The 24,999-nt window shown below is 41.3% G+C and overlaps 1 protein-coding gene across 1 annotated transcript in view; it reads right to left on the bottom strand.

Annotated features, from left to right (window-relative positions):
- Positions 1-11,849, bottom strand: part of ITPK1 (inositol-tetrakisphosphate 1-kinase) — a 138,979-nt gene extending 127,130 nt beyond the window's left edge. The window contains exons 1-2 of the mRNA XM_021541319.2: positions 11,720-11,849; positions 11,276-11,454 (exon numbers count right to left, since the gene is read on the bottom strand). Of these exons, the coding sequence (XP_021396994.1) occupies positions 11,276-11,370 (95 nt within the window). The 5' untranslated portion in view covers positions 11,371-11,454; positions 11,720-11,849. The remainder of the gene's footprint in view (positions 1-11,275; positions 11,455-11,719) is intronic.
- Positions 11,850-24,999: the final 13,150 nt, after the last annotated feature.

The following is a 24,999-nucleotide window of genomic DNA, read 5'->3' as shown; positions in this document are numbered from 1 at the left end:
GTTCATTTGCAAATAGATCTTTTCTCCTTCTATAGCCCTGGTTGCCACTTGCAGTTAACACAACCAGCAACAACTAAAGGTGTAGCACAAACTATTTTTCTCCACAGATTAAACAAGCTTTATAAGGCGGCAGTTCTGAAAAAGAAAACTTTTGCCAAAGGACAAAGGGTGCTGTTCAATTCTATCATCACGTACTCCTTCTGCAGCACACAGTGCTCCAACCCAGTATGCCAGCAATAATACTTCCCTTTTCTAGTAGATACAGTGCGGAGGTCAGCAACTACAATTGTGGCGGGATTTTTATATCATTAATCTTTCACCAAAATAGTAGTCTTGCTTATTTCTTTCTCCCTTTCCTCCCTCTTACACACAGTTTTACAGGAGTTTTCTTTCAAGGCTTGAAAACAACCAGATTGACAGCTCCAGTGAATTAAGCTCCCTCTTTGTCAACAAAACAAGAGCAGCACCACAGGCAACCTCAGAACAAGCTCCCTCTATCCTTCTCTTCCTACCCTTCCAACTAGCAAGTGTATCTGAATGTTGAGCTTCACACACAGCTCTGTCATGCCAGGGTGCATTGTACAGAGTCTCTGATAACACAGTTTACCCAGACTATCTCAAAGGACACTTACATTAAAGTCACACATACTGGAAACACCATGACTCAACACATTATTGGTGTATACCTGTTCCAGACAGCACAGTAACTAAAACTATGAGGCTGGGCTGACTGCACGCACATCTGTGCTTAAAGACTGACTGGCAAAGAAAATCCATTTTAGGTAACAGTGTGAAAGAAGGCAGAGTTGAAGCAACTCTTAAAGTCATATTTGAGACCAGAGAAAGGCAATGTTAACTGAAAAAAACCAATAGGAATACTAGAAAAACTTAATGCTCTCCATATGATGAAAGTCAGATGCAGATTTTATTAAAAAATTAATTGCACATTTGGCATAAATGCTAGAAGAGACAGGGCTTCTGTTACTATTGCAGTACTAATACAGTGCTTCACTTTCTGAGTGCCCCTCTGCTATGTTAGCACTTAACCTCATCAGGCAGCAAACGAGGATCTGGACACTCTTCTCTCTTCAGTTACAAGGGGCTTTTAGGTTCCACAAACCCCTCCACTGTTTGTTGCAAGTCACAGATTACCATACACTAGATTGAGTTAGAAGATGGATTCTAAACTGAACCAAATCTTAGTTCCTCCTTCCTCTTCTAGAAGCTTTTTTATTTTTAGCAGGAAAGTGTTTTCTTTTTGGGGAAGAACTTTTGACATCTGAACTTTGCAAGACAACTTGACCATTTTTTTTTTTTTAATTAGTCAAGAGCCAGGGTGTTTTTATAAAGTGAATACTTACACACACACTTAAAAATAAGTAATACCTACTCCTTTACAGGTTTAAAAAACAAATACACTAAAAAAAATACCCAACATCACAGCAAATTCAACTTTGTATTTGCTTATGTTTCTATTCACAGGCAAATTAGAGAGCTGCCAATAAACACCAACAGCCTCTCTATGTTCATGTGATGGCAGAAATGAGAGTTCAAAAATGCATTAAAAGATTTATGTGGAGCAGATCCATCTGTGGCTACTAAAGGTGATACCATGGACACAACTGCTGCCACCAAAATCTCTAAAAGTGACTGACAGAAAAGGGTCTGCGCCGAGGGGAAGGTGAACACATTTGCTCTGTGCCTCATACTGTCCCTAAGCATCTGCTGTAACTATCCCTTCAGGTCCTGGCTGGCTGAGTACAGGTCTGTTTGGCACACACTATTTAGCTGGCCTGTCACCCCAAACAGCTCCAAGCAATTACAGCCTCTGCTACAAAGCAACACATACCAATGAACCTGGGTGGAAGTATCCTCACTGTTCCCACTGCCACTCTCTCATCCTTCAAACCGCAGCAAGGAGAGCCCATTCCATCTGCACTGGTACCACACTCTAGTGACAGCAGGCACAGAGGGCTGGATCCTCCGCCTGTAAATTCCCCAAAACTGAGGCGAATTTTGTAATCAAAGGAACAGCATATTCTTGAACAAAGCGGCATCTACACGCAGCTGCATGACATGCAGAGCTAAAGAACAACAGTGTTCTGTACTTACATTCATCTCTGTGGATTGTATTTTAACTACAAGGAAATAACCAAGTTTTTCCTTGAAACATACATACCCTATTGGGTTTAAGTGGTCACTGCTGGACTCACTAAAACACGCAGTATTGCTGAAGCAGGCAGCGTTTCCCAGCCCACTGATACAAATGATGACAGTTGTCATCCTTGTAGGGAAAGCAGGTTGACAAGGAGTAAGTCTAGTCACCCCTCCAATTTTTTTAACCAAATGACAAAAGTAATTTCAAAATGGCAGGGAGAAAGGACTGCAGCACTGTGGCTGCCAGCAGGTTAGGCGTGGCATTTCATAAGTGAACCTTAATGGTATCATTTCCTTCCAGCACCATTAATCACCCCAGACATAATTTGTTCTATCAGCTATTAACCAGTTGCCCCAACCCCAACATGAAGATAACTTTATCAAGGTTAGGCAGCAAGAGTCATTACTAAGCCCCACAACACACAGTACCAAGGGCCTGGTTTCCAGAGAATCCTCTGAACTCTTTCTTCCTGCTGTAACAAAGCACATTGCAGTATTACATGTATTTATCCATACCTAACATCAGGGAAAAACAATAGAGAAAGTATAAAGAATCAACAGCATATTAAAACACAATGATATCAGAAAAGGACATCTATGTTGCTTATGGACAAAACATTCAACTCAAACCAGGTCTCTTGAAACACTGATTTTTAGCTCATTACTGATCTCTGAGGAAGGACACTCAATAGCCATGAATGGTTGTGGTGTAGTCTGATGAGACAACCATGGGGCTTCAGAACAACTTCACAACTCAAGATTTAGTATTCTGTACTTTGCTACAGACATGTCACATTCACTTTTTTATTTTTTTTCTCTCCTTTGCCAGCAGCACTATGGAGAACTCAGTTTCACAAGGCAGTACCTCGGGACCCAGACTGGACATGCAGAACCAGCACGTAACAAAAGGAAAGAATCAAAGATGCCTTTTTGACAAGAAGAAAGAAAAGTCTGTGACGGATATGATGAAGAGCAAAAATAAGACTGTTTCTGAGGAGGAAGGACCAACTTCAAATTTTTCCAAGCAAAGAAAATTGACTCAGCACTATCTTATAAGACAAGACATATTACAAATCTTCACTAACTGGTATCAGAGGGAAGAAAATTAAACAACTCAACGTGAACTGAGCCTGCTTCCAAGACTTGTGCTGACTCTGCCAATTACTTTCCTAGAAGTGCCATTACATTTGGAAACATGATTTGCTCCACTCTAAAGATCAGAGCAACCTCTCAATGTGCATACACCCTGCTTCCTGCATAGGTAGTACCTTGACTGTGGTGGGAAAAAGCAGACTTCTGCTTTGGTTCCCAATTCACAGGAATTATTTTACATGAGTGGCAATCACACCGCAGTCAAACTAGCCCAAGCATTGAAGCTGGGAGGAAAGAACTACAAGTAAGGACATTCTGCTTGGAAATAAAGGACACCTCCTTCAGTGAAGCTCAGTCATTTTGAAAGCCATTCCTAAAGAGCAATGGTTGTCCTTCAAATAGGATTTGTCTCTGCAGGCAGACAGAATACTACCTAGCATTTTTGTAGTATTTGGACAGTATGGGAGTATCAGCAGCTTCTCCTCGATCATATAAAGCACATAACTCCTTCTGAGCAGAGTTAAATTCCATCAGTACAAAACAAGCCATTGTTCCAAGAACTGAACACTGAACCCAAAAATGGGAAAATGGAAGATAATCAGATAAGAGAAGGTTTGTTCTACAACACTGTGCCACAGATGTGATCAGTCCAGGTGCTTGTTTTATCTATTATCACACTTACTTCAGTGTGTTTTACATGCACTTCTTCCTCCTTTCTTTGGAATGTGTTCAAGAAAAGTCATCTCACCAAAAAGTGTCAGCTGTTGAGATGAACAGCACTTTTTCTGGTCAATATCAGGAGATATGCTATCAATTCCTAGGTGCAGCGTATTAAGACAGAGGAAGCACTTTATCATCTCCGACACCTCACTCACACTGAGCCTCTATACTCAAGAGAACTGCACACATTTAGACTGGGTGCTTAGACTTCCCAAGTCACGACTCTCAAAACAGTAAAGGGACTTCAAGCACACTCAAAATGGTTTCTAAGGTACCTTCTGCACTATTACAGATTGAACCAAACCAGGACAGCACTGACCTCAGGAGAGGTCAACATCTCTGCTCTGAAACAGCACTACAGGTCTGTATCATTCCCAGCATACTTGTCCAAGGTGGTTGCAGAGGTCTCAAGAAAAAATTCCACTGCCTACCTGCACAATTAAACTATCTTTTTCACTTACCAATCATCCCACCTTGGCACAGTGGAAGGCCACTACTTTTTCTTCAACCTATAACAGAACAGAGGAATCTGCTCGGCAGAAGAGGGGGGAGCATGTGTTGGGTTTTTTTATTTTTCTTTCCTACAACAGCTTTTTATGGTCAAGATGATCTCCAGCCTCTTCTTTATGCTGAACAGCACAGTACAATACACTGTATTACAAAACCGCTGATTCTTCTCACTTTAGGGCATTAGGATTCTGCTCTCTTTAGGGCACTTCCCAGCTGATTGCCCTTTTCTCTGAAATGCCATGCCCTAGACCAATGGCAGTAGGTGAGGCTACTGCAGAAGCAGCCTTATCAGTGCTGTGCAGAATGGACACATTACTTCACGCGCCTTGCAGGCTCTGCTCCAACTTACACACCCCAAGAGGACATTTGCTTGGGGTTTTTAGGGCTTTTTTTTTTTGGCAACACTGTCAATTTGTATTCAGCCTGTGATCTGGAAAAGAATGCAGATCTTTCTCAGAAAAGCTGCCACCTGACCAGGCTTATTATTGCTCCTTGCTGTGTATCAGTTCCAACAGGTTGTGGTAAAGGGATGTGCCACGAGGAATATGCAAACTTCCTGAACCTGAGGTAAATGATTGCTAGACCACAAAACCAAGTCGCTGTGAAAGGCTGATTGTTACAGCCACCTCTGTTGTCCAGCAGCTGTGCTGTGTTCCCATGAAATGGTTATGCAAGCATAACACCACAGATTTACATGAGAAGAATGCCTGTCTGTAGGTGCTCTCAGATTAAGAAAATGCACACATATCCAGCTCTTCTGGAATAAAAAGTCTCTACGCATTATAGGAAGGAGCAGGAATCCAGAAACAGAGTGAGCTTCTCCTCCAATAAATACACCCTTCTTTGCCACTACATTCAACACTTTTTCATGGCTTAGTATAATTTCTACCATTAGACCAGTTGTCTTTGTTAAGAATTGATGTCAAAGAAACTTACCCACCCATCTAGCCCCCAGTTACTTCTCATGATATAGAATTTCAGACTAACACAACCAACAATGGGAGCTATTGATCAACACACATAGCTTTTACAACCTTAAAATCCATAAAAATAAAATGTAACTGGCACAAGCCAGATATTCAACAAAAGTAGTATTTAGGGTTTTTTTGCAGGGAATTGGGGTTAAAGAAAATCCCCTGAGTTCTTCCTGGAAAAAATATGTAATATACTTCCTGCCTGCTATATAAAGAAACAGATTAATTTAATACCCTCAAACCAGCATTTTTCTTAAATCTGTCTTAAAATTCATGTTTAGGTTCTTGTGCACAGGCCATGGCACACAAGGGACCACAAATAAAGTTTAGAAGAGAAAAAGAGAACCATACAGATCTACAGCACTGACAACAGTGCTTACCATGTTATGGTAGATTACTAGATAGTGTAATTTCTCATGTGCTTAAATAAGACTCAACTATATCACAAAAATTAAATAGACAGAAGCTGAAGAATCAATTTAGCCTAAAGAAAAAAAAAACCCAAACAAGTTCAAGCCATACAGAAATTTAAGTTATAGCATACTAATATTTTGGCAGGAAAAAAAAAAATCTTTGGTTGCTATGTTCAGCAGATTGACCTGGCATCAGCCTCAAAATAGCTTCATCATAACTCAATGAAAAAAGCCCAACAAAGCATCAGACCACAGTGACCTGTCATAAGCAAACTGTCTTCAGCACACATGACAGATGCTCTGTTGGAGCTACATACCCAAAATTCTGTGCTACATCCCAGGCTTGCTGAACTGATGCAGGCCACAGTTCAAGAACATGGCCTCAAATTTCAAGAGTCTTCACCAGTGCATAGCACCTGGAAATCCAAACTGGACCCAAACAACTCAGTTTCCTGTGTGTCAGGGGATGCTATTAGTTTGTCACAGATGATCGCACAAGGAGGGAAGATAACAGTTTGGCTTGCTCACTAAAAAACAAGACAACTAGCCTTTACTAGAAGGCCTAACTCCATTAGCTTGCTTCCACTGCCTTCTGTGAGCAGAATTTGAATTTCTCAGCATGTCTATAATTTCCTGAGAAACTTCTTCCACCCAGCTGCTCACCCTATCTTATGAAAAAAAACCAACAAAAAAAACCTCAAAAAACCAACCAAACAAAAAAAACCACAGCAGAGCAAAGTCTTGCCAAAAAATAAACTCCTCATTAGGGTGTACAAGCACAGTTCTTCTATCAAATTGTGGGACTTATTATGAAACGAATTACATCTTCAACTTCTTTTCTATTTGTTTTCTACATGCCATTAAGAGAAAATTCTGACTTTTTATGAATATAGCTACACAGAAAAGCTACCACATTTCCATGCAAACTTAAACGCTGCACATGTGAATGCTTCTGTCCAAAATAACTGAGAAGTAGCTTATCATTTAGAATTGGGTGACTTTAAATTATCTCCTCTTGGGTGAAGTGTATTTCACTTCACATCACTATAACTTATTCATATTGCCGTGACCTTACTGTCTCGTATCTCCAGAGCTCCCAGAAGAGATCATCGTAACAGCTGACAAGCAGAACAACTACCAAGGAAAATGGAGGCTTTTAGACAGCAAAGAAACATTTGTAAATGGCCACACCTCACTAATATGAACTGGTGCCAAACACACACAAACCAATTTTCTGAGTAGACATATGTATTTTTACACATATATGCGAGGAACAGGAGTCTTTTCATTCACAATGTCCACAGAGACCTAGCAGCATGTGTATTTTACAAAATTATTTGGCATCCTAGAGTCCTTATCACCATCTGACACTCACACAATAGCTCTCCCATCTCTATAATGGAACGTGGCATCTCCATTTCCCTAACCTTGTATTAGTGTTCATGCACCTGCACAGTGACAGCCATTCCAAGGTCAACATGATGAGCATGGAACTGATTGGATTGAGAGCATTTGCCAACTGCATAACCATTACACCCAGTTTTAGACAGAAGATGAGACCAAGCAGCTAGAGAAAGGAGGAACTGTTCCTTTCAGCAGTAGCAGAGAAACATGACAACATCAGAACCAAATGCTTATATCACAGGCTCCTAAATTCTCTGTTAGGAATGCCTAGAAACCTTGGTTTACTTTTCAGCAGGGCATTGATACTCTATATTTTGACAACAGACAGCAACCTAAAGTCTCAGACTGTGCCATCTTAGAGGAGCAGAACATAAAGGTTCACAAGAAAGTCTATTTGAGATGCACCAACCAGACATTTGCACACTGCAGTCCCACAAGGACCCTACACTCAGGGACCAGCAGCCACAGCATATATGCTGGAATGCAGAGAATTCCAAGTGCAACACAAAGCATGGTGTTCTAGCAGCTTTACTAAAAGCACAGGACAACTTGGCAATAGCAGTAAATTACCTGACAGTGCAAGAAACACGTACCAAGTGTCACCCTGTTCCACACAAAAGAGCTCAACCCTGTATGACAACTCAAACAGGAATGCCTTCATATCAGAAAGGCTGAGACAGAAACTCTCTTCTCACTACTGAAACTGTACTGATGCGCAACGTAAGTCTTGCTCCAATGTTAGCTTACAAAGCAGCTTATGTAGAAAAAAAGCTACTGGGCAAAACCAAAAACCACCTCAGGAAACAGATCAGAACTGATGGCACACCTCATCCCAAAGGAATGCCCTTGCCATAGTGCTTCAGACATACCAGGGAGAATGACTAACCTGGCACTGGGGAGCAAAGTCACATCCCTCTCTATACACAGTGGCAGGTTCAACCAGAGGATCAGAGTGAGCTTGGCCCATCTTCAGGTTTGGTCTCCCTTGAGAGACAGCAGCTACAGGCTTGAAACCAGGCTTCCCAGGTGGCAGGCCAAGTGGTCTATCCTCCAGGTCAACAGTCCTTAAGGCACCATTCAGAAATCACTGATTCTCTGTAATAAACCTGTGAAAACATGCTGCCTGTTTGCTCATCACTCTGCTTAGAACCCCCAAGGAGATGCAGAAGCATTAAGGTCTGCACTGGGGTGCAGCTCAACAATTTGGGATCACTGGTCTGGTTTATAAATGTGAAGGTAGATACAATGACAGGCACTACCTTTATCTCTGCAAAGAATATAGCTCAGATAGGACACATCTAGTCTGTCACAGTGAGGATGAAACATGCTAAGAACTCAAAGGTCTCTGGTAAGAGGAAGATTTCCTTATGAATAAAAAGATCAGGCAAAAGTCCCAAGACACTCTATTCAGGCAGAACAGCCCTCTTGTCGGTCATACAGAAAGTTTCAAGATGGATACAAACATGAGGCAAGTATTTAAGGTTGCCACCCAATATTTGTGGAGCAGAGAGCTGAAGCCATGACTGCCTACACCCTAAAGCTACACCTTATCTTCTCTCCACTCACACTGGCTAATATCTTAGCTCAGACAATCTAACCTAAAAGCTGAAGCCACGCGTAAGAAAGCAGTCTAGCACTTACAGCCTATCTCTCATAGAATGCTTTCAACAGATTTTGAAATGTCTGTCCATGACCTCTTTATGATGTCAGTGCTTTGCACAAGAAGCGGCTGCCCAGGCAAACTGTAAAGAAATAGTCTCCTTATCCTAATAATTCCCCTGATTTAAACCCAGCATGCTTCACAAGTTCATTAGGAGGCTCCTCTTACTTTCCTAGACTATATAACTGCTTCATTACAAACTCGTACAAACAAATCTGAACTTTGTAGTCATCCAGAAAGTATATCCCTAGGCAACAGGCAAATAAATTCCAAGTAGCAGTCACCATAAAGCACATAGAGTAGACAGACAGATACATAGTCCACTCTAACACATGAATCACTGTACAGGAATGAGTATGCTTGTCTTGTTTTTTAACATACACAAGATTTCTACTAAGATGTATGTTAAGCTTGGCATGACTTCTTCTACAGCAAAAAAGCTTACAAGCAAACAAGTTATCAAATAGCTGTTATCCATAAAATACTTGAGATCTTTGCCTAAATCAATGCAGCTTCCCTTTAGTGTCAATAGAAGTTACTAGGAATGAAAATAGAGCATCCAAGATATCAGCAGAATGTGCTCCAATGACTGTACTGATACTTAAACCAAACATTTATCTCTGCTTGTACAGAAATGCTAATAATGCTTTTAAAAGTATCAAAGCATGTATGAACAGCCATCTCTATCCAGTGTCTGTAAATGCTATTCAAATTGAGCTTAGCCTGTAGAGGATGAGGCAGCCTAATTTTCACCAAGAAATTACCAAAGTGAAGCAAGAGAGACACTTTGGGGTCAATTTTCACAGCAACATGATGACCCAAAACTATTAATAAGTTTGTACAGTACACAAAGAAATTGTAGATCCGTGTTACGTAACACAAGTATAAGGAATTTCTAAGGTAGAGAGAAAGGAAGCAAAGGACTTAGAGAAACAAGGACAATGGAGGAGAAAAAGTCTGTTTTGGAGATTGCTAAATAGAACAATGTACAGAACATAATACCAAGAAATTTTTAATGGATTTTCTGAGATTCACTGTAGCTCCTAGGCATGAAAAACAGCCTGTATCATACTTCAAGGCCCTAAAAATTATACTTTTTGTATGCCTAATAGAGGTAAAAAGTGTAATTTTGAGCATAATAAAACTAACCCAAAATCTCATAGAAGGGCAAAATTTAGCATTATTTATGTACAAGAATTTTGCTTGGAGAACCACATGAAACTAGATATTAAACCAGAACTTGCGGCCCTTCCTATACTTTAAAAAAGTCTAGCAAGTTTTGCTGGTTTGACAGAAGGACTACAGAATGCCAAGTACAAAAAGTGATGTAAAAGTTTCTGTCACTTTCTTGAAACAGTTTTCTGTTCTGCTTCCTTCATCTTTACAGAAAGAAGCAAGTTGCTGTCAACAGGAATTTCACAGGGACTGGTGTTTTTAGAATTACATGCTTTAAATAAAGTGTATTTAAAGTCTCATACAATATAGTCTGTAAAGTTTGCAGTATATTTTTCAATTATCAAAACTAATTTTGTCTCCTTGCTGTAAACTTAGTAGTAGAATGAAGTAATAAAAAGCTATTATTCAGTACCCATAGCTGTAATGCACGTATCACAAAACCTTGGACCCACACGGAGTCTAAACTCCCAATTAAATAATAAAATTGTGTAACATACCGCAAAAAACATCCTCTTAGCTATTCAGATAAAGTCCAATTACAGCTTATCAAACTAACCTTTACCTCTGGGACAGCACGAAATAGATGTGGTACTCGGACAGTTATACCATCTTCAGATGTCTCATTCACATCCCAAATGAACACAAGCTTACTCGGGGGTTTGTAGACCCTAATTTTACGTGTTTTCACACAACTTGAAGGAAAGTTCTTCCCAAACGTTTGGCTCTTTCTAATAATAATAACTCGGCTTTGGAAAAGGATCCGCAAAGATCCCAAATTACCCTATTTCAGCGGGAATACCAGAGACCTCCCTGGAAGCAGAAGGCAGAAATGCACCCAGGCGGGCACAGCGGTGCTGTGCCGGGCCCTGGTACACCCAGGGGGACGCTGCACCATCCCGGATAGCGCTTCCCTGGAGCGACCGGCAGCGCCCAGGTGAGCGGGAAGCAGGAGCGCTTAGCCCGGCCCGGCGGCAGCGGGGCGGGGTGCCCGGGGCACCGCGAGCGCTGCGGCCCCGGTCCCGGCGGGCAGAGCCGGCTCCGCGGAGCCACGCACCGAGTGCGGTACGCCCGAGGGCGGCGCGGGCCACGGCCGAGCACGGAGCGTCCCCAGCCCCATCCCGAGCCGCCGCCCGCCCCGGCGCTCCCCGCGGCAAGGGCCGCCTCCTTACCGGCACAGCTCGGCGAAGGCCTGGAAATTCAGTTTCCTGATCTTCTTCTCGCTCAGCCAGTATCCCACCCGCTTCCCTTTCAGGAAGGTCTGCATGGTGCCGCCCCGCGAGCAGGCGACCAGTCCGGGGCGGCGGGGCAGCGCGGCTGCGGCTCGCTCTCGGCGCCTGCCAAACGACGGCTGGAAGAGAAGCAGAGAAAGGAGGATCAGCCGGTGCCCCGGGGCGGCCGCTGCCCCCCGCCCGCCCCGCTGAACTGCCGAGCCGCGCCGCGCCAGGGGCAGCCCCGGCAGGCAGGCAGCCTCGACAGGCCCTTCCCGCACCGGCGGGCAGCTCGCCGAGGCAGAGAGAAGCCGCTCCCCGCACCAGCCCCGGAGCGCCCAGCCGAGCAGGCAGGCTGCCGCCCGCCCCGCGGCACGCCCGCAGCGCCCGCACGCACGGACGGACCCCGCCGCCGAGCTCGCCTCCGTGCCCGCCCGCCGCCGCTGCTGCTGCTGCGCGGCCGCGGTGCTGCTGCTGCTGCTGCAGCCGCTCAGCTCCCCATTTGCCCGCTATTCACAGCCGCCTCCACTTCCTCCTCCTCCTCCGGGCCGTCCCCTCCGCTCCGCTCCCACCCACCTCGCGGGGCGGGCACCGGGACGCTCCCGCCCCGCCGCAGCACCGCGGGGCCGGACCCGGAGCACCCGCACTCCGCTCCGCCGCCGCCAGGGGGCACCCGAGCCGCCGCCTTAAAGAGACAGCGCCCCTTTCTGGGCCTGGCCCGGCCGGGGCACCGGGGACGTGGCCCGTGGATGCGCCGTGGAATTTCGGTTTCCTAGGGAGGAACAGTTCTGCACAGTACTTACATTCCCTATGGGTGCTACTGAAAGTGGTTGGTCAGTACATCTTTCACAGAAAAAATGTTCCAAGTAAACATGAGTCTTCACTGCAAAGCCAAGGATCTTCCTTCTTCCAGCATTTGCATGTATGTGTAGGGATTAAACAGACTTTGCAATAGCTGTCTGATACTTAACTTTCTTCTGCAAGAGGCAGAAGGCAGGCAATGCAAGCATGGACTGACATTCTAATTTTTTGATTGTGCATCCCTAAATACTGAGGCAGCTGTTCTGTCCTTCATTTTAGAGGAAGAATCAGTCAGAATTACTGTGCTGTCTCACAGCGAAGTATCATTTCCCTGTTTTTGTTTTTCCACTTCATCTGAAACGACCATAATTTCAGCCTGAACATTTTTCTCTGCCTCCCCAGGAATGGAAAGCGTGGCCTTTACAATAACGATGTCCTTCACAGAGGGGTTGGATTGCAGTACCTGGAATCCTGAGCTGAGGTGCAGATGATGCTTCTGTGATGACGCTTTCTGTGAACCAGCCCTGGAGCCCTGTGCAGTGGGAACTGCTCAGCGAGTTCTGCTGACTCACAGTGCCACAACAAATGTGGTTTTATAACTCCAGCAGAGTACTGGAAAATTGGTAGAAGTATCCATGTCAAGGAAAGAAGGGTGAAAGCCCTAAGAAATATGAAAGGGGTAATTGATTTAGGGAATTGTTAGAAAGCATTTTACATTCCTGTCATTACTCACATGAACGCTGCAGTCATCTTGACCCAAGGGTATGTTGGAAAACAGGCAAGGAATGGAACCACCTGCAAACAGCTCATACCAATGGTTTTTGAAAATTTGTATCATAGTATTTTTTCTCCATTTGTGGTTGCTCTGAGGAATAAATATCTTTATTTTTCTTCTTCATCTTATTTGCTACTGATATGTTCTAACCTTATTTTACATAACACTTTTTATCTTAATCATATTCACACATTTTTTTAGTTTAATAATTAATGTAATAAGAAATAGTAAATGTATTTTGATAGCATGATTCCTGTTGCAGAATGTTTCACTGATATTTAAACATTTTATGGGAGCATGGTAATTTTGGAAAATTTTTAAACTCAAAAATAGAACAATTTATCAAACATTATCAAATTAATATAATAATCCTGAAACAAATTAACTTGGGTTTCTTGTTATGAAGCGTTTTGTCTTGCCAATATCAGTGCTTTATTTCAGCTATCGTTTCACTGGACTTATTTTAGACTTTATTAGAATTTGCATCAGTATATTAAGCTCAAAATTTATATTTGTATCAGAATGGAATATGAATGTATTGAAACATGAAATTATTGAAGCTATCTTCTGAAATTATTTCTTTCTGAATTTTTTTTTCTTTAAGAAATGTCACAGCTTCAGACCAATCTAAAACACAGTCTGCAGAGACAGAAATATTTATGTACTTTTTTTCCAGATGCAGGAAAGCAGGTTTTTAGAGCTGTTGTGCATTCCTAGTTCCTGTGGAAATTATGCACATGCACTAAAAAGGAGGAATTTTCTTTGCTCCAATATAGACAAATTTGTATGACATATATCAAACACCAGGTTCAATCTTAGGAATGAGAAAGCTGGTAAATGCCTTCATTTTAAACTATATACTTCTTGAATCTTAACCCTTGAACAACAGCAGATGTGGGAAACATATTTCACCTGCTATGCCTCTGTACTGCATCTTGCTGTACAATGCTGCTAAATAAATTACAATCCTCTGTTTACATTGCAGAGCCTGTTCAGGCAATGACAAACCTTCAACCATAGGAAGCCCCAGGGTAATATTTACGCGTTTCCTGATCAGGAGTAAGCTGACTATTCCTGTGACTTTCCATGGCCCAACTCTGTAAGCTGCAGCTCATGAGCTGCTTCATGCTAATTAAAGGGGTGAGGGTTGATTAGGATCTTGAGCCCTCCAGCAATCAGAACTATCTTCATCTTAGCTTCAGCTACAGGCCAAAGCAGGTTTCCCTTGTTTAGCTGGAACCTCCTTGTCTTCTAACCCTTTCAATAAATACAGGGGCTCCGACAAAGCCGGATACTTTCAATGTGGTACAAGTTAGCGAAATTCCATGGAGATTCATTTTAGAATAATATGCGATATCTCCACTTAATTAGTTATTGAAGTATATTTTTTCAGTACTTTTAAAATTATTTTTTCAGCAGCCGGCAGAAGTCACAATAGGATCTTTTGCAATGAGCAGAAAGAAAGTGGTGATTTACATTGCCTGCAGTGTAGGGTTTTGACTTTTATTTGCATTTATTATTATTACAACACAGTTGTTGCTTTGCTGTGGATGGGCAGGAGGGCAGGCTGAGCCTTCTGTATCAGAAGAGGTCTCCCCTTTCTCCACTTAGTCAAACCACCAAGTCAGACCATGTGCTAACACAGCACTGCTCGAATGAGGTTGTAGGTAAGAGGGAACACAAGGAAAACTCTGCATGTGCTGCACTGCAGCTTTTGGGCCCTGAGGGAGAGACTCAAAGAGTAGCCCAGGTGCCACACAGCACGTGGAACTTGTCAACACCAGTGAGGCAAACAGAGAGAAATGTATGAGAAGCATGATGGGCTGCCATTTCCTCAGGTCTCTGCTACATCTACAATTGATTCATTATAGCAAGATTCATCAAAAGGACAGATAGGATTTCTTTCCACAGTGGCTCACTAGAGCATGTGTGTGACAGAAACTGAGTTTCTACAATTTATTATTGTTTCTTGCCTGATATCTGGCAAACCATATACTTGCAGCTATTGTCTGGAAACTTTTCTGAATGTGCTCTTGGCCAGCAGCTTTTTAGTGATAAATCAGTGAAGGTTAGTCCTGGGGGTGAAAGCTCATTTCTGATGTCTGAATTCAAACGTACCACAGCTATCCCTTGCCAAAGGCCACAAGACACCCCCCCCATTGCAGGGTTCTGGTCATGGCTCCAAGGAGGGACCTCTTCTAGCACCTGATGCTGCCCAGCTGCTCTGCTCTGAAAGACTGTGTGCCCATGGAGATGGCACAGGACAGACCTTGCCAGCTGGAAAGACAGTCATTGTACAGTTAGATAAATCAGGTGGTGCTGTTCACAGCCACAGTCCCTCCAAAAAATGACGCTTATTTTCACTTTCTGCCATACCCTCCTTCACATCAGTCCATGTGCTTATGTGGCTGTGCAAGGACGGAACAAAGGAGCCAGGAACTTAGATGGACTTAAACAAACCCAGAAATTGACAACAGTATTTATGTCTTAGCCTAAACCAATTCCTTAGTCTGGATCACCATTCTTTAATGGCACAAGGCAGCAAGCAGGTTGGAAAAAAGAAGCCAGGAAGAGAAGGCATCAAACTATCTCTTTTGGTGGCAATCCTACTTTACAGCAGCTGCAGGGGTGGGGAAGGCATGGTTCACCTCTACTTCCCCACTCGCCTGACAACCTATGTAGTTTATGCTTCAGTATTCTGATTTTATAAAGAAAAGAAGGATTCATGAGTACTGCCTGAGACTCTTTGGTATTTCTGATCTTTTTGAGATCAGAAGAAGGAATTCATCTAGAAGAGGTCAAAAACCTTCCAAAAGAGAGTAACAATGCCTGGCAGATGACCATCCCATGCAGGGCCATTCAAGGATTCCTGAGCTCACATCAGGAAGTGGAGTGCTGTTTAGATGGCTACCTGTCACCCTGAGAGCACAGCAAGATTTTCTGTTCCAGCCATGAAAACAGGATAACTATGTTTTTTTTTGAAACTGCAAGGAAATCACCTTTATGAGAAGGTACATCTTACTTTATATACAAAAGCTCAGAAAGTCTTCTGTCCTGAGCTCTGATTAATATATATACTGCAGGAGAGTAAGAAAAGGTCTGGCTGCCAAGTCGGCTGGCTTCTCATGTAGCATGTTGGGGACAGACTCTGTATAAGCTCATAAACCAAGGAAAGCATTTCATCAGTGAATAAAGAATTTGAAGCCACAAAAATCCTATGTGGCCAAGACAAAAGATGACAAAGTCCTGTGCCAGTATAATTATGTCAGTAGGAGCAGATTTTTTTAAACTGAATAACTTCCTCTAGCCAAAACTCAACTGTGGACATAGACACACAGCTACATTACTGTAGCTCTCTTGCCTTTTACTATGACAATCAGCTTTGTGGAAATAATGCTCATGCAAACTTTTCCAATGCAGACATATGGAGATATATACTTTGGTGATTGCTTCAGTGTAGTTAAAATGATTCAAACTATATGTGCAAGGAAATCCTGAAGGATTTGGGTGACCTCACGGTTTATTAAGGTTAGGATTGAGACTTGGATAAGGACTAGGATGCAGCAAAGTTTTCTCAATCTACAGTTTCATGCTAAGAGAGTTATTTTGCTTATAGCTGTTTGTAATTTTTTAGTCAGATGGTTTTAAGTACCTATAACAATTCTGGGAGCACACTTAAAGCAAAATGAGCCATCTTACCACATATTTTGTATTGCTGTAATTTTTTTTTTAATGTAGCTGTTTTTGATATAATGAATGTAAATCAGACTGACATAGATATATAACTCATATATATAAATTCATATAAAGTGACCTGGACATACATTAATCCTACCACTGTTGTCCCATATTTTGCTGGCTTACATCTGTCTTTTTTTCTCCTGTTGAGAATGTGTTCAAGGTGACTTAAAGAACATGTCCTCATTCCAGTGGTTCTCCACTTCCATGAGTTATTTGGGGCTACAATTGAAACTTTTTAACTGCTAAAACTGAGAAAACAGGAAAGATACAAGTCTGGTGTGGGCTATACCATCACTTGCACTTTCTTTTCATGGCTCCAGTGATTGAGGACCCTTTTCCTGTTTTGTTTAAATGCTTCCTTAGAGTTCACCAACAGTTCACAGGCCATTGTGCTTGCTGATTTCATATAGTCCCATCAGGAGACACTGGCTTCCCTCTCTGGGAAGGGCAGCAATTTCCATCTTTTTCAAAAGCTACCACAATGTATGTTATGGTCTTAACAGTGCAAAAAGAATAGATGCAGAAGAGCATTGCCAAAGCCAGCAGTATTCCAAAGCCAACTAACTTCTGTGTATTAAAGAAAAACAAACAAATAAACAAAAAAAAAAACCAACCAAATCCATCTGATAGTCCCCTGCACATGGGTGTTGCAGAAGGACACGCCTCATTTTTGCCAGTGACACACAGAGGAAACTCAAGTTTCATCAACAAGATGTAGAAAAGCTTTTGGTAACAACTCCAATCCAAAACAAAATGAGGTTCCCTTGGACAGACAAGAGTTCTTTTGGACATGCCACAACTATCCTGAAGTTAACTAAAGATGCTCCTGATTGATAATCTAGAGGCACAGTTGGGAAAACCCTGCTTTGAATAAGATGTTGTTCCTCTTGTACTCAAAAAACTTTCATACTTAGGCATCAGTGGTGCACTGACTTGACTCCTACTTACTACCCTCCTGGAGGCAGGAATATAACCTGTCTTGCTCCACCAGTCATTCCCCATCCTTGGCTTTTTCCCACTCAGAGTGCATTTCGAAACATTATCTAATCCCCACACTCAATAACCAAACGATGCTTTTTTTCCCTGCTTGCTCAAGTACCAATCTCATATAAAAAGATTAAACTATACATATACATCCCCTCCACATTACCAATACTCTGTCCTGTCACATCCCATTTCTGCCTCCTACTACATGCAGCCCTCTGAAAGAAGAACTTTCTACTGAAGTTCCTTCTGTAGAAAGAACTTTCTATGGTTCTTTACTTTAGAAAAGAACTGGAAGTTCAGGAGACAAGTTTTAGAAAACAGGAGTGAATCAGCTGTAGTGACAAAGAGAATGGAAAAAAACCCAAGCCAAACCACCATCATCAAAAAGAGCTGGAATAAATCAACTGAGAACACTATTTGCTTATAGCTCTGAGCATTTACTAGATGCTCAGGCTTGCAAAGTGAAATAGATAGCTCATTTAGAATCACAAGCATTCAGATATTTCAGATTGCCTAGATCCTGTAAGACACTTGTAGTTGCATAGATGATAAATTCCATTATTACTTGTTGTATCACTGTGCTATTAAATTTATTATCGCACATACTTAGTGTCTGACAGTCTGTAAATAAAGCTTAGGCAATGAGCACATCTGAATGTGGGACTTGTTACAATCCCAGAGTGTCATTTTGAAGCTGTCTGCACAGGTATTGCTCCCCAGTCACTTTTCTGACAGCTAAAAGGGACACTTTCATAGGCAGGATCACAGCAAATATTCCTGGTACTTCTGAACAGGCCACTTCTGTACTTCATATTAATGTACCACATGCACAAGAGCAGCCTTTAGAGTTCAACGTAAAGTGCCAATGCTGCCCTTTAGGACTTTCCCTTCTCTCAAAGCTTCTGGAGGGGGAAGGAATGTTAGTGACTAAACAGATGAAGGCTGCTTGCTTTGAGCCTCAGTTTTCTGGTGTAACCTCTGAAGAAAGTTTTTCACATGGATGCAAAGTTTGTCCTAACCTGTGCTTATGAAGATTCCCATTGTTTGATAAGGGATGAGCTAACATTGTACTTATTGTCTTCATCAGAATGCAATTTCCATTACCCAAGTGACAACTGTCCCAATAGATACAGAAGTTCAATGTCCAAAAGAGGTCTGTGTACTTGTTTTTGAAATTGTGCAATTAATACAGATACATACACACTCCCTCTTTTATTTATTTGTGAAAACAAGCTAAAGAAATTAGATGGAGGACAAGTTAGAAGAATGTTCCTCTTGAACTCTCAGCATTTTGTGTAGTGGTTATTTCTGCTCCATTTACACCAAGCCTATGAAGTGGGATTCTTTTTCACATGGAGGCCTGCTAGGAGAAATCAGAGAGGTTGAGGAACACCCTAAACCAGAGGAAAGGGCTCATGCCACCATTTAGATGGCAGAGGCCTCAGGATGTACCAAGGAGCTGTCATAAAAGTGTTATATGCACTAAAGTAATTTTTCAGCTACTTGGACTATACAGTTCTCTCAAGAAAATGGTTTTATAAACCAGAGAATTAGAAGTTAGCGCAGATGTCTTGAGGGTGAAGTTGATAGTGCTTTCAGGTTAGATTTTGGCTACTCTATAAAACCAAAAGAATCTGCCAGAAGGACCAACCACAATTTGTAGGACATCTGAAGATGATGAAGCCTGGATGGATTGGGGGGGGGCGCGGGGGGGGGGGAAGGGGGGAGAGAATAATAGGCATGTGGATCTTGTCAAAGGATCTCACCTACTCAATCTTGAGAGAACTCAAACCTGAACTCCTCTTTGCTAATCATCTCCACTTGCTATCAATGAAAATAGCCCCAAATGACTGGTTTACTATTATTCCACACAGCTGGGGAAAAGAGAACTTGCAGCTTAACAGACTTTTCTACTGTTACAAAACTCTTGCATTGCTGGCTAACATTGGTGGGGTTTTGGGGGCCTTATTTGTGCAGATTTCCAGAGAAGGAGCATCTACACCTTCTGTTCTACTGATCTTTCTGATCCTCCTGGATTAGGGTGGCTGTTCTCACCCACCAGTGCAGTGCTGGCTAACCAAGTCTCTAAGCACTTTCACTGTGTGAGGCCACTCAAAAAAGTATCAGGCTGCCTAATTTTACCAAGCTAAAGATTTTCCACTGCTTCAGAGGCTGTTTTGCCAGAGCACTTAGAACTAGCACCTTGAAACTTGCAACAACCTGAGAATCAGTTTCTAGCTAGTGAAAAAAGATTGACAGAATAGAAGATGAAAAAAACTTGAAATGGTAATCTCTGCTTCAACACCCAGATCAGGATAGATTTAAATCACAATCCATTGCAACATCATTTATGCACTGGATTCACTGGTGAAACACTTCAACTGGTAGCAGTTCTGCACTGTGTAGAGGCATCATTTTAGAATGGAGGTGCTCTAACTCCTATTAAACAAAGCAGTGCAGAAATGCACCTACAGTGACACACTAATTTAAGCCAGGTACTTTTTCACGTGGAGAAGGTGATGATTTGGATGTACTTAGACTTGTTACAGCTTCATAGCAGAGTATTTCTTTACTCTCCCAGCACCTTCATGTTTTTATGATGACTATGTTTACATTCTGTTGGTGTAAGGCAAACCAAACATACATTTTTGTGGAGATCTGGACATTTCCCCTCTTTAAAAATTTCAACAAATGCAGTAATAAACGTGCTAAGCTGGAGACATTTAAATATTCATTTGGAATTATATGACAGAGTATGACAGTAGGCATTACTGAAATTTCATTTTATATTGCACAGAGCAGCAGCTTAAAAATTCTGCGCAGTAAGGAAAAAACATAATGACTTTTGCTTTAAAAATTTGTAAATACTGCTTAATGTGCTTTTGTTAAATTAAATGTAAATACTTACTTACTCATAAATTATTGAAATTTTCCCTTTGAGAGTAGCCATCAACTACTGCTAATACCTCTGTTCAAATGTTCGAGTCATTCTGGATCTCTGTGCTGATTTCTGGTATAGACCTCTAGCATGGGCTTCAGAAAAAGGCAAATTCAGGTGTAAGGCTAGGTGAGTACTTAGAAGCTTCACAGCTACAATGAACAGACTTTTATCTTTCACTAAACAACAGGACAACAACAGGAGCCCTCCTTACAGATGAGCATTAAGATTTACTTCCAGTTGCTGACATTTGTATGAAAGCCTCCCCTCTCACACTGGCCTCTCAGTTGGACTGACAGTGTTCACGTGCTGAGCCGACATCAAGCACTTCAATGAGAAACGAGGTGCTTGACAAGTCTGGAGCTTGGGTAAACCATCAGGTACTTCTGTCATTCAGCCTACCTCTGACAGTGATTCCCCATTGCCTCAGATGAGTTCTGTTCTTTCATAATCTATGCAGATTTCTGTGACTAAGAACCTATCAACCTATCACATTATATGGGTGGATATCTTACACATATGCCTCTTGCATATACCAACATTTTAATGTTAGTAACTACAGGTAGAGGGAAGAGGTTCCTAAAAGACAAACACATGAAGGTCTTTTTGGTTGATTGATTTGGTTTTGTTGGGGTTTTGAGGTGGGTTTTTTTTGGTTTTGTTTGTTTGGTTTTGGTTTGCTGTTTTGTTGGTTTGGTCTTTGTTTTTGTTCTTGACAGGTTAGATTCTGCAAATCTTAATATGCTGTCTGCCTCCTCCAAACCTCCATCCTGGTCTATGCAAAAATGTTGGGATTCTTTGAATTTGGGAAAAGGCCTGATCTGAACTAAGATCTTTCACTATTTGTTTAGTGAAAGAAAGTTATGTTTCTGGAAAATCTAAATATAGATACTCCCTGCTGCATACAGTTTACAGTCTAGAGCAAGACAGGTACACCCTGGAAACTGGGAATCTCAGAAGAGGCAATAACTAATAAATCTCTTTAAAATAATTCTATGGTATTACCAACTTGTTTCACACAAGCACCACTGAAGGAGAGATAATTAGTGCAAACTTAAAAAAGATCACTCCTTTTGTGAGGATGGGGCAGTCACTCTCTGAGATGGTCAGATGTTTCTTTTGGACTGTCTATATGGGCAGAATAAGGATTCTGTTTTTATTTTTAACATGGGTCATTTTTCAGTTAACTTGTTTATATGACCAAACATATTGACTGCAGCAAATTCAGCATGGAAATTTAATAACTGTTCCTTTCTGGCAATATGAGCTGACTTAAGTTGAAAACACAGAAAAGCAGAATTCTCAGGAGCTTAATGGCAGCTAGACTTGGGGTGGTTTTTTATATTATTTGTGGGGGTTTAATTAAAAACAATAAATTTTAATGAATAATGATTTTGTTGAAATGCAATTTATAACTGTAAACTGGTTTGACAAAAATTCTGCAGGAAAGTTCTCTTTCCTCCAAGGCCAGTACAATGCTGGGTCATATCACTGGAGCTGTAAGATCAATATCTGCACTGCTTCTGCATACATTGTATTTATCCTCTGTTTGAATAAATGCCACGGAGAGGAATAGTCCATTACCAGACACCTCTGCCCATATACTTTCCGTATATTTTGTCAGTTCTTGCTCAACTTTGAAGCCACTTTGTAATTGGCTGAAAAGCAGAAGGTAAAAGCAAAGATTTTATCTCTTTCCTGCTGTAATAGTTTTACCACAGACAATGCAGCCATGAGGGGTACATTCAGAGGTAAATAATGAACAAGGAGCATCAGTGTAGGGAAGAGTTCTGTCTAAAATACCAAGGCCCTTCTTCATAAAAGACTCTGCACTTTGGCAAAGGGTAGTGGTGTGTAATTCTTCCTTTGGCAGATGCTTACTGTGGATGTTTGAGAGAATGAGATAGCTATTCCATTTGTAAATATCAAATAGTTTGTTGGAAAGATGATAAATATTTCTACAACTAAGAACAAAATATGGATGGTATTCAAAGAACCTGGATAACATGATTGCCTGAAGCTTAACTCAGATGTGGCTGCTGCCAAAAAATAAACGGTAGAAGCAGAATTTCAGGAACTGAGAATTTAAGACTAAGGTAATTTAAGGTCCCAAAAATTCAAAGTATACAAATTAAGTCAAAAGTGATAAAAGCCATCATTCAGCTCACTGAATAGCTCTTCTTCATGAGGGTAATATAGCAAGCAAACCAAGCAAATATACTATTTCAATTTAAAATGAGAAAAATATAAAATATAAAAATTCAATCCTGTAGAAAAGTTTCTTGCATGTTCCCAAATGATTGTGCTACACTCTATAAGAAAACAGCTGTCTCAAACAAAAAAGTTCAAAGAAAGATAGCAGTACAGACAAAACAACCTCCCAAGGAAAAAAGGGAATCAGAAGATCATAGCCTTATTTTCAGAATAAACAAAAGTTCTGAAACACAATCTAAAGATTCATAAAACATAAAACATATTAATTGAAGCAAACTAATGTTCTTGACTCACACTAAATTATAAGTAACTGATAAAAACAACTTATTATACCACAACAGGATACTACAAAATTCACTGTAACTACATCTAATAAATAAAACTGCTACAAGTTGCAGAAACACTGGGCATTCATGCACTCGCTGATAAAAATTCACGTGAGTTTTCTCACTGGAATCCCAACATATATGCAGTCTGTAAGGATCCCAGTTTTCTAGCCAAAAGTTAGGTTTAGAGTTAGGATTAAGAAGGAAAAGATCCAGGAATGTGATGTTCTAGATGAATCAAAAATCAGTGTCCTGCAAGTGGAAAGCAAACATCATCTTGACAGAAATGTCTCTGTTATTAGATTCTCACTTCTTCATGACTTGTCAGTGAGAACCTACTATGACTCTGCTAAATATAAACATAATATTCACCCAAAAGGATGCAAGATGCATTTTGTCTTTCAGCTTCTGCCTTCCATTTAGAAGACCAACTACTTCTGGTTTTGTAATCATCTCAGGTATTTTACCTTTGTATTTCTATTTTGGCCAACATCTAAGCCTAGGAAAGACTTTATATTAAAACTGAGTTATGAAAACTTTGTTTGACTTAATGATTACAACTAACCCTTCTGATTCCTCTTGTCAACCCTCATTTTTCATATGTTGTTTGTTAGGATCCTGAGCACCCTAACAGATCTTAATAGCCCAAACAATCCTCCCCTGACCCCTCCCATGGGCTCAGGAGCCGCAGTTTATCTAAGCCCGGTGCTTTCAGTTCATGCCTGACCTGTATCAGTATGTGTCCACAGATCAGCCATGACTGTGCCAAGCCATATTTATTTGGATTTGGAGTCACAGACTGACTTCCTAGCTTGACCTCAGTCTTTTCTTATCAGTATGGACCTTCATGGCAATTGCTAGGTGATGTCTGACCCTCGTTCTCACTGGATCTGACCCTAGCCTATGGGCTGCCTTCACATCTTGACTTTGGACCTGCCTTGTTACTTGTCTGATGCTCTGTACTCCTGGCTGAATCCAGTGCTCCCTGCTTGCCTTGCTCAGGCTCTGTGGGACTGGGCTTGGGCAGTGAGGCTCTGGTCTGTGTTATTATGCTTGGCTTTTGCCCTCTGTGGAGCAGCCAGCTCTTGCTGTTCCATTGTTTTTCTGCTTTACCTTCAAAATAAACCAAATATTTCTGTAAAAATACATTGCATGTGAAAACTAGGTCAAACACTTCTTTTTTAATGCTACAAAATCCCATTTTTAATTCTCTGATTTTGTTCATTAAATATTATTTCCTTTGGATTCAGCAGACTTCTATCTTCTCCTTTGGTTTTCCCAAGCTGAATATTACCATTTTGAGTCTCACCAGGTGTATGTTCTCATTTCAATATGCAGAGTTATGACTTCTTTCCCCTCATTTTACCAGCACTTGTGACTGGAATTTGCCTAAAGCTAAGAACAGTTGCTTCTTGTTCTACTAATTTTGGTATTATTCCCTCCCCCCTCATAGGCTGCTGCTAAAATTAACCAACTAACAAACCCTCAGTTATTTGTTCTGTCCCTTCCTTTACTATGGCAGAAATTAAGCATAACACTGAAATTTATGCAGATTGAAATCTAGCCCAAATATACTACAAATCACTCTGTCTGGTGTTATGCCTTAGCTTTCAAACGCAGCTTGTGATTGTTATAACTCTTCAAAATTTTTAGGTCCTTCTCTTTATAGCCAAAATCTCAGGCTCTATGTTCATCACAAAAGACCCTTGATTGAGTCTTTTAACCCACCTGATTTACAAGCAGGTTAAATCCTAAGCCATCCTCTCTTTCCAACTCCAACCATTCAGTGAAAAGCCAGGCTTCTTAAGCAGGAATAAGGTCCACATTTCACTGATTTTTCTTCAGAATTTTAAGTGCAAATGCAGGCTTTGCACTTAGCACATGTATCCACTGCCAAGCCATA

The sequence above is a fragment of the Lonchura striata genome, chromosome 6, assembly GCF_046129695.1.
Source record: "Lonchura striata isolate bLonStr1 chromosome 6, bLonStr1.mat, whole genome shotgun sequence".
In the NCBI taxonomy this organism is placed as follows: Eukaryota; Metazoa; Chordata; class Aves; order Passeriformes; family Estrildidae; genus Lonchura; species Lonchura striata.
Note: the sequence above shows the minus strand (reverse complement) of the source record. Positions and strands in the feature narration are given on the sequence as shown.